We start from the raw sequence: 14,350 nt of genomic DNA on the forward strand, positions 1-14,350 counted from the left end.
TGTGTGTGTGTGTGTGTGTGTGTGTGTGTGTGTGTGTGTGTGTGTGTTGGGGTGGGGAAGCTGCAGGAGGACACCCACGGCAGAGACAGAGAAGATTCTCGAACATTTTCATCTCTCCTTTTTCAGGAATCCTCTTTCCCGCAGCAAACCTGCCCCTGGGCCTGGCTGGGCCTCAAATAGATTTGCCTGGTAGAGAGCTCCTCAACTCAGTAAACCCCTAAATTCTAAAACCTCCCCTTAGGGCTGAGGTATTCTTAGCTCTAGCAGAGGCCTCCCTGGCCCACCCTTCATCAGGACAGACTCGGAGAGAACAGGCTTCTCAGAGCCTGAAACCTCCATGGGGAAAGACAAGCCTGGCAGGTAACCTCTCCTGGAGTTGGGGGAAGGGATGCTGTCTAGAGCTGCAACTTACTTGCAACCCGTCCACGGCAAGTACTGTGCCCAATAAATAACGATTATTACTACTACTGTGTAGAGACCAAGGAAAAGGAAACAGTCTACTCTCACTTCCAAATAAGACTGAAGACTGAGGGTGCCAGGGTGGCTCAGTCGGTTAAGCATCTGACTCTTGATTTCGGCTTTGGTCATGAGCTCACAGCTCGTGAGTTCGAGCCCCGCATGAGGGGGCTGTGTTCAGTGAGGGGCAGGCTTGGGATTCTCTCCCTCTCTCTCTGCCCTTCCCTGGCTCATACTCTCTCTTTCTCTCTCTCAAAAATAGATAAGTAGACTTAAAAAAAAAAAAAAAAAAAAGCACTGAAGGCTGAGAGGCACCCAGAAGTTGAGGGAGAGGGAAGATATGGGATGTCAGAAGGATCTCATTTGTCCTTCACAACCATTGACGGCATAAAGGTCAGAGTTGTTCAAAGTTCACTGAGCATTCACTATCTGTGGGGCATTTAAACAGATCTCTTCAATTAAACTCTGCAGCATCTCTGTGAGATTGGCACAATTATTATGCCCATTTTCCAGGTGGGGAAACCGAGGCTCAGAGAGGTGAGGAACTTGCCAGAGAGCCAGGATCAGACCCAGGTCAGTTTCAGCTGGAACCCTGCTCTTAACCGGCCGGAGTGAACAGGTAATCTGTCCCAGTAAAGAGGTAGCCTGCACCAGTACTCTTTAAAAACCAGGAATAGAGGAGGAAGCCTTCCAGTTTAGAAACTGTCCAGAGACTCCAGCCATCAAAGCCTGAGCTCCCTCTGCCGGCAGTCACTTCAGTTAGGAAACAAACAGTTTGGCCTGGTCCCTGGTCCCCAAGGAGCTCTGGGACACACAGAGCCGGCCCAGCATGTGTGGCCTGTGTTCCCAGGGGTTTCCCTGGGTCGCCTGGTGTCTTCAGCCTGGAGGCTATGTGTCACCAACCAGTCACCACTGGCCTTATAGGCAGGGAGGAACAGAGTCCATACCCTGCCCTACTAGGGTCCCCACAATGCTGACCTTGGCTGCCAGCACAGCCCCCAGTGCCTGATAGGAAGTGGGCCTCCAGTGGTGGGGAGGAAGGGCATGCCAGGCTCAGAGCCATCTCCTCACAGGGTGGGAGCAGGGACACGGTGCAGAAAGACATAAAGGGCTACGTTGTTTCTGCCTGCCTGTGTGGTATGTGATCTAGACATATCAGAATCAGAGCAAAGCTCCCTGGCACAAGACTGGTTCAGGGAAGGCCATATAACCAAAGCCAGGCCAATGGCATTCCATTATGGAAATTTTGTTTAAAAAAATTCACGGAAGAAAAGATGCTCTTCTGTTGGGTAAAATGAAATATGAGGCTCTCAGGGAATATCTGTTCCACTAATATAAGAAAGTCTATCTGAGGTCAAAGTGCAACGCATCCTTGGAGCATCTGGAACCAGCCATGCCCGAAGTCCACATGCATGAGCCAAACATCCCCTTCCATGCTTAATGCTGTGAATTGGGTTTCTGTCACCTACATTTGAAACAGTGTTCTGACTAACTGAAAGACACTGAACTGAGAGTCAGAAAGTTAGCTTATTAACTACCTAGGTGACCCTGGGCAAACCTCTATTTCCCCTGGGAAAATTATGGGAAGTCAGGGTGTTGGCTTAGAGGATTCAGACTGGACGGGTCCACAGAGGTCACAGGATGGGGGGGGGGGGGGGGGGAGCCGGGCTCCAGGGCAGGTCCAGGGCCCTCTAATATTATGAACAAAATTAGACATATGTATGCAACTTTCTGAGATGGCTCTCATCAGATTCTCAGTGTAGTCCCAAATGCTTGACATGATTCATATTCCAGGCTTTTTTGTAAGTGAATACATATAGAGGACTTCAACCAGTGCCTGTCACATGGATTCGATACATAAGGGCTACTGTTGTCATAGTTATCTGGTGGTAGTCTGTGGTTTTTGCTATTTTCTTTCTTCTTGATACCCCCAGAAATAACTCTTCTCTCCCCCTGACTTTTCAAATAGGAAATCTATATGCTCATAGGTCTATTTTGTTAATCTTCCCGGGACCAAGTCATCAAAAAGCTGGCATGCTATTTCCATGCATTCTCCTTCCCTTTGGTGGCAACTGTAGGGACCACATGCTGGGGCAGTGGAACCACAAGACGGGAGTCGCCTGGATCCCTGAGCAGCCCCAGGGTCCCGGAGCTCTCACCCAGCTTTACTCAAGTGAGAAGTACACCTTTGCTGCATTGAGCTCCGGACATATTTGTTACAGCAGCACGTTCAGCCTTGCCTGACAAATACATACATCACAGGACCACACTGAAGAGGAGATGAGATAATGCACGGCGCCATAAGCACGCATAAATGCTCAAATATTGGCAGATACTATCATTATGTCCTTTTCCTTGACCTCCAAGGGTATATAGGCCTCAATGATTATGAGCAGAAGCAGGACCCATACCCCTAAGGACTCCTTGAGGCCTGGGGCCATAGAACACACCCAGACGAGCTGCCAACCTGTGACGTGTGGCACATTCTGTGGCAATATCCTCCAGGTGGAACTCAGCCCAGGGGTCAGGCATGTGCTTGGCCTTCTCAATTGCATGCTTCCAAGCTTCCTGCAAAAGGCAAAGGGAAGTGTTAGACCAGGGCCTTCTGGGGCAGGGCTGTCTAGCCACCTCCCACCCTGTGATTTCCTAGGTGTCTCCCACCTCTGGGGAGGCGGACAGCATCAGTGAGAGAGAAGTACTCCCAGCTATCATCCTTTGGGAACCAAGTTCCCAAAAGGCCCTATTTTTTCTCAAGCAGGCATGGCCTTCCTGTGGGCAGAAGTGACATATCTTTTAGTTTTTTTTTTTTGAGAGAGAGAGAGAGAGAGAGAGAGAGAGAGAGAGAGAGAGAGAGAGAAAGAGAGAGAGAATCCTAAGCAGGCACAGAGTCCAACACAGGGCTCAATCTCATGAACCATGAGATCATGACCTGAGCTGAAATCAAGAGTCAGATACTTAACCAACCGAGCTACTCAGGCACCCGAGAAGTAACATATCTTAACCATGAAACCAAGGAAGAAACACAATACACAGAGGAAAACACACACTGCTTCACCTGCAACCAAAAAGTTGAAAATAAAAATAAGACACCAATCCCCTTCTCCCCCCTTGTTTGACTGGCAAGCATTTTAATTGCTGCTAATAATTAGTGCGGGCCAGTATGTAGGGGAAACAGGTGCCCTCACAAATGGTTAATGGCCTAAACGTCTTCTTAAGGCAACCTGGCAATGTACTGAGATGGAAAAACTATGAATTCCTTTATTCTGACCCAGAAATTTTACATCGAGAAATGTGTCCTAGAGAAATACAAACACAAACCTGCAAAAGTATATATACAAAGCGTCACTGTGTGCAAAACCAAATCCAACCCAAATGTCCATCCGTGGGGACTGGTTAAATGTATTTTGGTTTTATCCACTTAAAATGCTCAACAGCCCTTCCAAGTGAGTGCACTTACCTACTGGTGGGAATCGTGGACCCTATCAGGGCCAACGTCACCTTTTTATAAATATTGTATAAATCATAAATATGCCCCATTTTACCACCCTAAAGGAAAATCATAGACAACATAACCTGCCTAAACTCAGAATATCTCCAACCATGCCAAAGATATGTTGCCTTTACGTAAACATTGTGCTAAGTTCTGGGCTCAGACAGATTCCCATGAGACATTCCAAGGTCCTGGGGATGCAGGAAAATTCATTGCACAGAACTGTTCTGCCCATTTCAAACTTTTACCATCCATGCCCTCCACCTACTCAGTGCCTTAGTGCCCCTGAATCATTGTGGGGACCAAAAATGTCCCCCCAAACTTTTAAAACCTGTCGAAAAACAGGGTTTTTGGGTACTCACTGGGAAGGATGATATTACGGAGATAAGGCTGATTCTCAACAGTATCATGACACAACCCTGTTTTTTGTTTTATTATTTTTAATTTAAAAAAAAGTTTACTTATTTTTTGAGAGAGAGAGAGAGAGAGAGAGAGATAGTGCAAGTGGGGGAGGGGCAGAGAGAGAGGGTCACACAGAATCTAAAGCAGGTTCCAGGCTCTGAGTTGTCAGCACAGAGCCTGACATGGGGTTCAAACCCACGAACTGTGAGATCATGACCTGTGCCAAAGTCAGACGCTTAACCAACTGAGCCACCCAGGCACCCCTTGTTTTTTGTTTTAAAAACCTCATTTTATGGGCACCTGGCTGGCTCAGTCAGTACAGCGTGCGAGTCTTGATCTCAGGGGTTGTGGGTTTGAGCCCCACACTGGGTGTAGAGATTACTTTAAAAAATAATAGTAAAAAGCTCATTTTACTGCTTTTATAATCCCAAGGTGGAATCCTTTCCTGTCTCTTCCAAACACTCCTCCACCCACACTGGGTAGCAATCCCTTCTCCCTCTTTCTCTGAAGAAACTGAAGCTCTGCCCTGCAGCCTCTTTACGAATCGGTGAGACCAAAACTCCTTCCCAGGCCAGAGGCCTGAGCCACAGGGAGGGTGCTGGATGGTGGGCTGAACACTGGGTGTGGAACAGCAACTCTAGATTTCCTCACCCACCGTCAGTACCCCTCAGCCACTGGGACCAGCTCAGCATCCCATGGACTCAGGCCCAAACAGGACAACACCCCAAGCATGGCCTCAGCCTGAGCCTCATGGCTGGGATCCTGCTCTGAGGAGAAAGGCGCGCGCACACACACACACACACACACACACACACACACACACGGGCCGAACAGGCCAGGGCTCCCTCTCTGCAAAGTCCAAAAATCAAGGCCAGAATTTCTTCTTCCAATTTGGAAGCTAACTCATGCTTAACAAAAACGTTAGAAAACAGAGAAGACAAAATTCCAATCTACCACATGTTGCCCACCCAGAGCAACGATCGTCAATGCTTCAGATGTGTTCTTTTCCAGATCCTTCCCATGCATGTTTTGTAAGACTGGAATCACACTGTAAACACAATTTACAGCCTTTCAGGAGAGTGGGCCAATGAGACATGGTACTTTATCTAGTGATCTGGATTATCTTCTGGATTCCAAATGTCTGATCTGCTTACTGTAAAAAACCGCAGGGACTACAGAATGTGGAGTAGAAAGTGGAAGTTCTTTCTGACCTGTTGCTCTGAAAACCACAGTTGACAGCTGATGTAGACAGTCTGCAAGTTTGTTCTGACGCATTTGTTAATACATGAATTTAGCATCGGGTCAGGGCCTCCTGTTCTGTTCTGCACCTTACTTTTCTCCACTTACCACAGGGCCTTGGACGTCTTTCCATGCCATGTGTACAGGCAGGCTCAGTTGACCCCATTTCCCTTCTATAGTTCTAAGACATATAATGTATAAATGTACCTTAAGATATTTCTCGAACCTCAGTGGGTGGATATTTGTATTCTCTCCAATAATTCCTAGTACAGACAGTCCTGAAGTGAACACCCTCGCATCTAAATCTTTATGCGATTGTGCAAGATCCTGGTAGGACATACTTCTTGGAAGTGTAATTGCTGGATCACATTTAAAACGTACAAGTTTGGAGTTCTCCTCCAAAAAGTTTCTCCAAAATTATACTCCAAGAGGCTGAGGACACATCACTTACATTAAAAAAATTTTTTTTCATGTTTATTTTTTTCTGAGGCAGATAGTAAAAGACAGAGTGTGAGCAGGGGAGGGGCAGAGAGAGAGAGACACACACACACACAGACTCCGAAGCAGGCTCCAGGCTCTGAGCTGTCAGCACAGAGCCTGATGCAGGGCTGGAACTCATGAACCGCAAGATCATGACCTGAGCCAAAGTCCGACGCCCAACTGACTAAGCCACCCAGGCGCCCCCTGCACGTCACTTACATTTTTAAACACAAACGTGACATCATGAATTTACAAGTTAGCTGTAACAGCTAAGTAATCCATTGTATGGGTTTGTCATTATTGACTTAACCATTCACCTGTGGATCTCTGCTGTCAGACTTTGAGCTTGTTACTATTCTTCCCTGTTATAAATAACCCAGCAGCAGACATGTTTGTAATTAAAACAGTTCCTGAATCTCTGTAGTTAACAAAAAAGGGCCACTATCCCTCTCATATTCCAGCTGCTGTGAATAGAAGAGATAGACTCTGACCCCTGCCTGTCAAGGAACCTATAGTGTTCTGAGCCTGTCTGGACAAGTGCCCCATTCCCTACCTGCGACACATGCCTCTCCAACTGTGCCTCTCTTAACTGGTGACTCAAATGCTCCCCCAATTCTCCATTCAATGAGGAGTATCAACAGAAACTATCTCCTGGGGGCACCTTGGTGGCTCAGTCGGTTTAAGCGTCCAACTTTGGCACTTTGGCTCAGGTCAATGATCTTGTGGTTTGTGAGTTCGAGCCCCACATTGGGCTCTGCACTGATGGCTCGGAGCTGCTTTACATCCTCTGTCTCCCTCTCTCTCTGCCCCTCCCGCCGCTCTCAAAAATAAATAAGAATTAAAAAAAATTTCCTCCTGGTTAGAGGCTATGGCTCCAACTGAAAAAACAGTCTAGAAAAAAAGTATTTCAGAATTTGAGGGCACGTTATTTCACAGGATCAAAACGACCTTTTTTTCCAAACCCAGAAAAGAATCACGCCACACCTTGTTGGCAACAGATGGGTTTAGTGCAACTAACTTTTTTTTAAAAGCACAATATAAAAGGTCTTGTAATGGGGCGCCTGGGTGGCTCAGTCGGTTAAGCGTCCGACTTCAGCCAGGTCACGATCTCGTGGTCCGTGAGTTCGAGCCCCGCGCCAGGCTCTGGGCTGATGGCTCGGAGCCTGGAGCCTGTTTCCGATTCTGTGTCTCCCTCTCTCTCTGCCCCTCCCCCGTTCATGCTCTGTCTCTCTCTGTCCCAAAAATAAATAAACGTTCAAAAATAGAAAATTAAAAAAAAAAAAAAGGTCTTGTACTAAGCTCTGTTCCCTGGACTCTGGTTCCTACCCATGGCTGACTAACTGGGGGAACCTCCATTTCCTTGTTTACAAAAGACAATGAAGAATGTTTTGACTCCTAGTGGCCAACTTTTTTCCTGGGGTGGACACATTCTCTTCAGAAATAGCAAGTGGCAGGGCGCCTGGGTGGCTCAGTCAGCTGGGCAACCAACTTCACTCAGATCGTGATCTCACAGATCGTGAGTTCGAGCCCTGCATCGGGCTGTGTGCTGACAGCTCAGAGCCTGGAGCCTGCTTCAGATTCTGTGTCTCCCTCTCTCTCTGCCCCTCCCCCACTCACTTTCTCTCTCCTTTAAGAATAAACATTAAAAAAAATTTTTTTTTTTAATAAAAAAAAAGAAATAGCAAGTGGCTCACTGGGGCACCTGGGTGGCTCAGTTGGTTAAGCCTCCGACTCTTGGTTTCGGCTCAGGTCATGATCTCATGGTTCATGGTTCATGCGTTCACATCAGGCTCTCTTCTGTTAGCACAGAGCCCACTTCAGTTCCTCTGTTCCTCTCTCCCGCTGCCCCTCCCCCACGCGTGCACAGGCACACTCTCTCTTTCAAAAAAAAAAAAAATCTTAAAAAAAAAAAAGAAATAGGGGCTCACTGAGGTTGTAATGCTCATTACAGTTCAACAGCCCTGTAATGAGCTGCAAATCACCAGTGTACTATTTTATCCATCAGGCTAAGAAAAACAGGTGTTTATGGATGCCTGAGGAATGGGTACTCTCAGGCACTGAGGGGGTGGAAGCAGGTACTGCCACCTTTGAGAGGCATCTGCCAGTACCTTCACTGACTTGTGACCCAGCCATGTGGATCACCTACTCTGGTGTGCACAGGTGAGTACCCTAAAGATGGGTCCGTGCTTATAATGCTATATAACGCTCAGGCATTGCCGACAACCTGCCTGTCCACAGGGGGATGATTCCATACACCTGGCAGACTAGTATGCGGCCATTAAGAAGATCAAGGTATTGGGATTGGCTGGCTCAGTCCGAAAAGCATGCAACTCTTGATCTCAGGGGTCGTGGGTTCAAGCTCCATGTTGGGTATAGGAATTACTAAAAAAAAAAATAAACTTAAAAAAAACCAGATTAAGATACTGAATGGACAAAATCTACGACTTATTGTTTAGAAGGTAAAAAGCAAGTTGCTGAATAATGCAAGCAGTATGACACCATTTACTGTGGAGGAAACCCACAAATCAGCACTATGGATTTTTTTTTTTAAGTTTATTTACTTATTTTGAGAGAGAGTGTGTGCGTGCAGAGGCGCAGAGAGATGGGGAGAGAGAGAATGTCAAGCAGGCTCAGCACTGTCAGCATAGGGCTCCATCCCATGAACTGTGAGATCATGACCTGAGCCAAAATCAAGAGTCAGACGCTTAACCAACTGAGCCAACAAGGCTCCCCAGCATTATGGATTTCTAAGGATGTGTGTGTCTGTACATATACACATAAGTGTATCTTTATATATAAGTGCATAAAAGAGGTCTGAAAAGTGTTTTCTACCGAAATGATGTAAAATGGTTATCTCTGGGAGATAGGTTTACCTATGTTGTTTGCATTTTTTTACTACGAGAATACTAACATATTGAATACCCTTCAGGTATTGCACTTACAAGTCAAAGTTAACAAAGATCACTGGGTTAGGTGATTCTTAAGGCCCTGCCAACTCTAGCATTCTCTAGTTCTAAAGATGCAAAATAAAATTAAAATAAAATAAAATAAAATAAAATAAAATACAATAAAATACAATAAAATATATGAATTCAGTTGTTGGTAAATGATCTTACACAGAATGGGCAGGCCAAGGGGATTTCCTAAAAAGGAAAATATAACCCTGCCTAGAGATCAGAAAAAACTTTGGTTCCTCAAAGACTGAGAGTACAAAATAAAAATAAATATAATCATAACAAAAGTAACAAACAACAACAACAAATTTCCTGGAATATGCCAGGAGTGGGGCTGGGGTATGTGTTTGCAATTTCTTTGGCACATAGGATGTTATTACTGTTGGTCCTGTTTTTATATTGCTATTCTTATTATCACCCAACACAGCAATCAAGGCCTCTGGATCTTACACGAGGAAGCATCTTGAAGCTGCCTAAATCCTCCCTGAAACATCAACTGTTTTTCCCCAAGTGGACATTATAAAATGTCTTTTCCCATGTCCCTTTCTGTAGACTCCAAGAACTGTCTGTAGCTCTGTGTCAGCCTGACTCGCCCCTCCTGGTTGACAATAAAGGGTTAAGCTACACCCAAGGACATAGAAAAGAAGCAGGAAGAATTGGGGAAGTTTGCTTGCTTACTAAGGAAGAGGCCACTTCACTAGGGAAGTGTTATGTGCCTGTCCCACTCTGAACCACATGCATTTAGAGGTTTCATGCAATTTCCGTGGATCTCAGCACTGGCTATGGCAGCAAAAAACTGGAAACCGTCTAAGTATCCCACAGGAGGAAATGTTTAAAGGAACTGGGGCACATCCAGGCTGCCATGGAGCCATTGAGAAAAAAAGATGAACTAGATCCACATTTACTAATATGGAAAGATATGCACCATCCCTTGTTTGCCAAGAAAAACTGGTTTCTGAAGACATAGATACATAATGCAATAAAAGTCCCTATTTATTTAGTCAAGTCTATATTTATAGTGAAATGCAGAAAAGACTAAAATACACACTAAGACCTTAACAGCAATTATATCTACACTTTCGCTGTTTTCTGCAAGAAACATGGATTACTTCCATAAGGAATCACACAAGTAACTGCCAAAGAAACATAGCTAAAAGTCCTAAACAAATCTCTCTGTCAAAAGGAATAGTTGCAGCTGGTCTCCCCCGACCAGTCGGATTCAGAGCCAGGGTTAGAGAAGAAAGGATGGGAAGGATGGAAATAATAATCAGCAATGCAGTAACATCCCCGAGGGTGGCATAATGCCCTTGCCCCCTGGAAGCTACCTTCCCAGACAGAATCCCAGCCTGCACCTCATGGAAGTCTTGTGAAGGGCAGCCAGGCAGGTAGGACAGTTCCCTAGTCTACTGGAGAAAAGCCCAAGGCTCCAAGAGCAAGGAGGTAACTTGCCTATAGACTTGCAGCAGCCAGGAACCGGCAGACCCCAAACTCAGACCAAGCCCCTCAAGCCCCAAGTTCCCTGCTCTTTTGTAAAAAGGAGAGCCAAACATAGAGTATGACCATGTGACCCAGCAATTCACTCCCAGGAGAAATGAACATGCATCCACACAGCAATTCATGTAGCATTATTTGCAAAAGCCAAAAGGGAGAAACCACCCCAAGGCGCGTCAACAGATGAACAAATAAAATGTGGTATGTCCATGCACTGGGTAGTATTCGGTAATAAATAAATTTATTTGGCAATAAATTCACGCTTCTACATGCATGAATCTTGAAAACACTGCAATGAGAAGCCAGACACAAGAGACCCCATGTCACAGAATCCTATTTATATGAAAGGTCCAGAAAAGGCAAATCCATAGAGACTGAAAGCAGATTAGTGGTTGCAGGGGTTGGGTGGGATGGGGATGCTTGGGGGTTATGGCTGAGAGATAGATGCGGGGTTTCTTTTCAGGGCTAATGAAAACGGGCTAAAATTGATTGTGGTAATGTGGATGCAAAATTGAATAACTATACTTAAAGCTGCTGAATTGGACATTTTCAATGGTTAAACTGTATGTTATATGAACTATATTTCAATGAAGCTGCTAAAAACATAAAGTAAAATTGAAGAAGGGAGCCCCTGTACCCCAGCACATTTCCATAAAGGATTTGAGCATTTTATATGTACATATATATATGTATTTAATGTTTATTTATTTTCAGAGAGAGAGAGAGAAAGCACACAAGGAGGGAGGGGGCAGAGAGAGAGAGAGAGAGAGAGAGAGAATGAATGAATCCCAAGCAGGCTCTACACTGCCAGTGCAGAGCCCAATGCGGGGCTCGAACCCATCAACCATGAGATCATGACCTGAGCTGAAACCAAGAGTCACTTAGCTGACTGAGTCACCCAGGCGCCCTGGATTTGAGCATTTTAGCCCATGCACAGACTTCAGAAAGAGGAGTCCCTGTGGTCAGGCTTGAATCTCCTCAGCCTCATCCTGTTTTTCAGACAGCAGGTCACTGGGTGGCCTCCTGCCCACTGCCAGTGTCACCCTCTTTTTCCTTCATCTGCCTAGCAGGCCCTCATCTTGCTAGAAGTCCAAAGCTTTGTGGACACCGGATGCCTAACTTTCCCTGTCTGATTCTGCATTCTCAAAGCAGTGGGCAGAGCCCCAAAATGTTCATCACCTCTGGGTGTGCACAGAGCTTCCTGTGGTCACTAGTCAGGGACAGAAGCCCAAAGCTGCCAGGGTGGGGCTTCCTGGGGCTCAGATGGACAGGGATGCCTCTCTTCCCAGTGAGTCATCAAAGGCTGGCATGTCCATCTCATTCTGGGGTAATCGCTGCCTCTGACCAAGCTGTTAGAGCCACCCTTGGTGGGCTGAAAAGATGTGTAATCACCAAAGTCCACCAACAAGGGCGTGGGAAGCAGATGTGCCCATACAGCGTGGGGACAGACATTGGTGCAGACTCTTTGAAGGACAGCCGCCAATGTCCAGCTGTGTTCTTAAACATCCACCTCTGGGGATTTACCTGGCAGGTGCACCCTGCTTGGGCACAAGGACATATGCACAAAGATGTTTAAGGAAGAGATGTTTGTAGTAGCAGAAGACTGGAAACGACCTTCCTACCCATCCATGAGGGACTGACTCAGTATATTATGGGGCTTCCAGACATGATATTCAGCCATTACAAAACAACAAAATAAGCTGCACCATGCTGCCATCACGACGAGCATCAAGTGATTAAGATCTCGGAGCCTCAGGGGCGCCTAGGTACCTCAGTCGGCTGAATGTCCGACTTCGGCTCAAGTCACGATCTCGCAGTTCGTGAGTTCGAGTCCCATGTCAGGCTCTGTGCTGACGGCTCAGAGCCTGGAGCCTGCTTCAGATTCTGTGTTTCCCTCTCTCTCTACCCCTCCCCTGCTCATGCTCTGTGTCTCCCTCTCTCTCAAAAATAAATAAATATAAAAAAAAATTTTTTTTAATAAAAAAAAAAGATCTCAGAGCCTCAAGTTTACTGTCTGCAAAACGCCCATCCTTACAGGACTGCCGTGTAGATTAAGTGAATAAAGAGTGCAGGGCAGTGCCTGCCCAGCCCAGAGTGGCTGTTACACAAGTACTAGCTGATGCCAGCTCATATGTGCCAATGTGGGAAGACAGCCACAAGAGAGCAAGACAGGTCTGCAGGCAGCTAACGATTCCATAAAAAACGGGGGGGGGGGGGGACATATACATATAGATGTGTATATAGGCAAGGAACATTTCTGGAAGGACATCCCTAAGGGAAGCAGGTCTGAGGTGGAAGGCTGACTTTTCACTATTCCACTGATACAGTGTGAATTCTCTTTACCTTGTATACATATTATTTACATATTATAAAATATATGCATTTTATAGTAATTATTTTTTTAGTTAACTTATTTATTCTGAGACAGAGAGCACGAGTGGGAGAGGGCCTGAAAGAGAGGAAGAGAGAGAAAGAATCCCAAATCGATGTGCGGCTCAAAATCACAAACTATGAGATCATGACCTGAGCCGAAGTCTGACGCTCAACCTACTGAGCCACCCAGGCACCGCTGAAATATATGCATTTTAAAGTTTGCTTAGCTATACATACAGGGAGATTTATTACAGCACTGTTTGTAAGCAAAAAAAAGAGCGGGGGGGGGCGGATAATGAAAGTGTCCCCAAGAGGCAGAGTGGCTAAATAAATCCATGAACATCATGTGATGGAACATAATTCACTTAAAAAAAAAAAAAGAGGTGATCTATATGTGCTGATATAGACTGATCCCCAAGATACTCCCAGACCAGGAGAACAATTTCTTAAAATCAAATTTCCCACTTGACTAAAAAATTAAAAACACATATGCTTATTCTAGAAAGTGGAGAAATGACAGAGCAGTAGAAAGGAAATACAATCACTCCTAGTATCCAAAGGCAATCCCGGCTGGTGTGTTGATATACTTCCTTCCACGCTTTTGTTCTGTGTGTGTATGTGTGTGCATGCACGTGCAAGTGTGTTTTAACAAAGCTATAACTGTACTCTATATTCTGCTATTTAAATTTAACTCCAGAGCAGAAGCACTTTCCCATGTTATAGTAAACTCTATAAATATCCTTGCTTGGCTGCCTGATATTCTATCAACAGGGTGGCCCCCTGAAAGATTCCGCCACCATCCCCCCGGGGCCCCCCCCCCACCCCTCCGGGGAACTAGGCAGAAGGCAGTGACAGAACTGGACTGTTCACAATACATGCCTGGTACCTGCCAGGGTGGTGCCTCTCTGGAGGAACTCCAGGTGGCCATTTTGGTTGAACAAGCCAGGTTGCCATGTCAACAGTAAACAAAAAACACATTAGCTTTGAGGAGCGCCAGCACGAGTGAAGTTTGGAAAACTGAGCTGCTGTCCCCCTCTGAAGCTGCCACAGACCACAGGAACACCACAGAGCCTGCTTTCAGTTACCTAGGACGGTGGGCAACGAAGGGGCACAGTCTTGCCCATAAATAGTCATTCTACCAAGTATAGGGAATGGGAAGTGCAATGAGACACAGTCCCTAGCCTTGGAGGCAGCAGCTGACTCAGAGGATAACAGACACACACAGAGGTCTCCTATGATCCCCAGGGAATGCACAAGAGATAGCCAGGGCAGGGTGTCTTAAACCACACATCCTGAGGGAGCCAGGACAATCATTTTAACAGACCGGATCAACCATCAGTTTAAAGAGGTTTCAGGCCGAGGCGTGAAAAGGGAAGCCTATTCCAGGAGCAGGCAGAAGTGCGGGGTGAACAGAGCCCAGAAGGGTCCCTGGGGACCACAAGCACTCCCATCCTCGGTGAGGATT

At 46.0% G+C, this 14,350-nt stretch overlaps 1 protein-coding gene across 1 annotated transcript in view; it reads right to left on the minus strand.

Annotated features, from left to right (window-relative positions):
• Positions 1 to 14,350, minus strand: part of EEF2K (eukaryotic elongation factor 2 kinase) — a 62,576-nt gene that overhangs the window by 27,948 nt on the left and 20,278 nt on the right. Inside the window, exon 3 of the mRNA XM_040458798.1 lies at positions 2,924 to 3,024. Within this exon, the coding sequence (XP_040314732.1) occupies positions 2,924 to 3,024 (101 nt within the window). The remainder of the gene's footprint in view (positions 1 to 2,923; positions 3,025 to 14,350) is intronic.

The sequence above is a fragment of the Herpailurus yagouaroundi genome, unplaced genomic scaffold, assembly GCF_014898765.1.
Source record: "Herpailurus yagouaroundi ecotype Mexico unplaced genomic scaffold, PumYag 222, whole genome shotgun sequence".
NCBI lineage: Eukaryota > Metazoa > Chordata > Mammalia > Carnivora > Felidae > Herpailurus > Herpailurus yagouaroundi.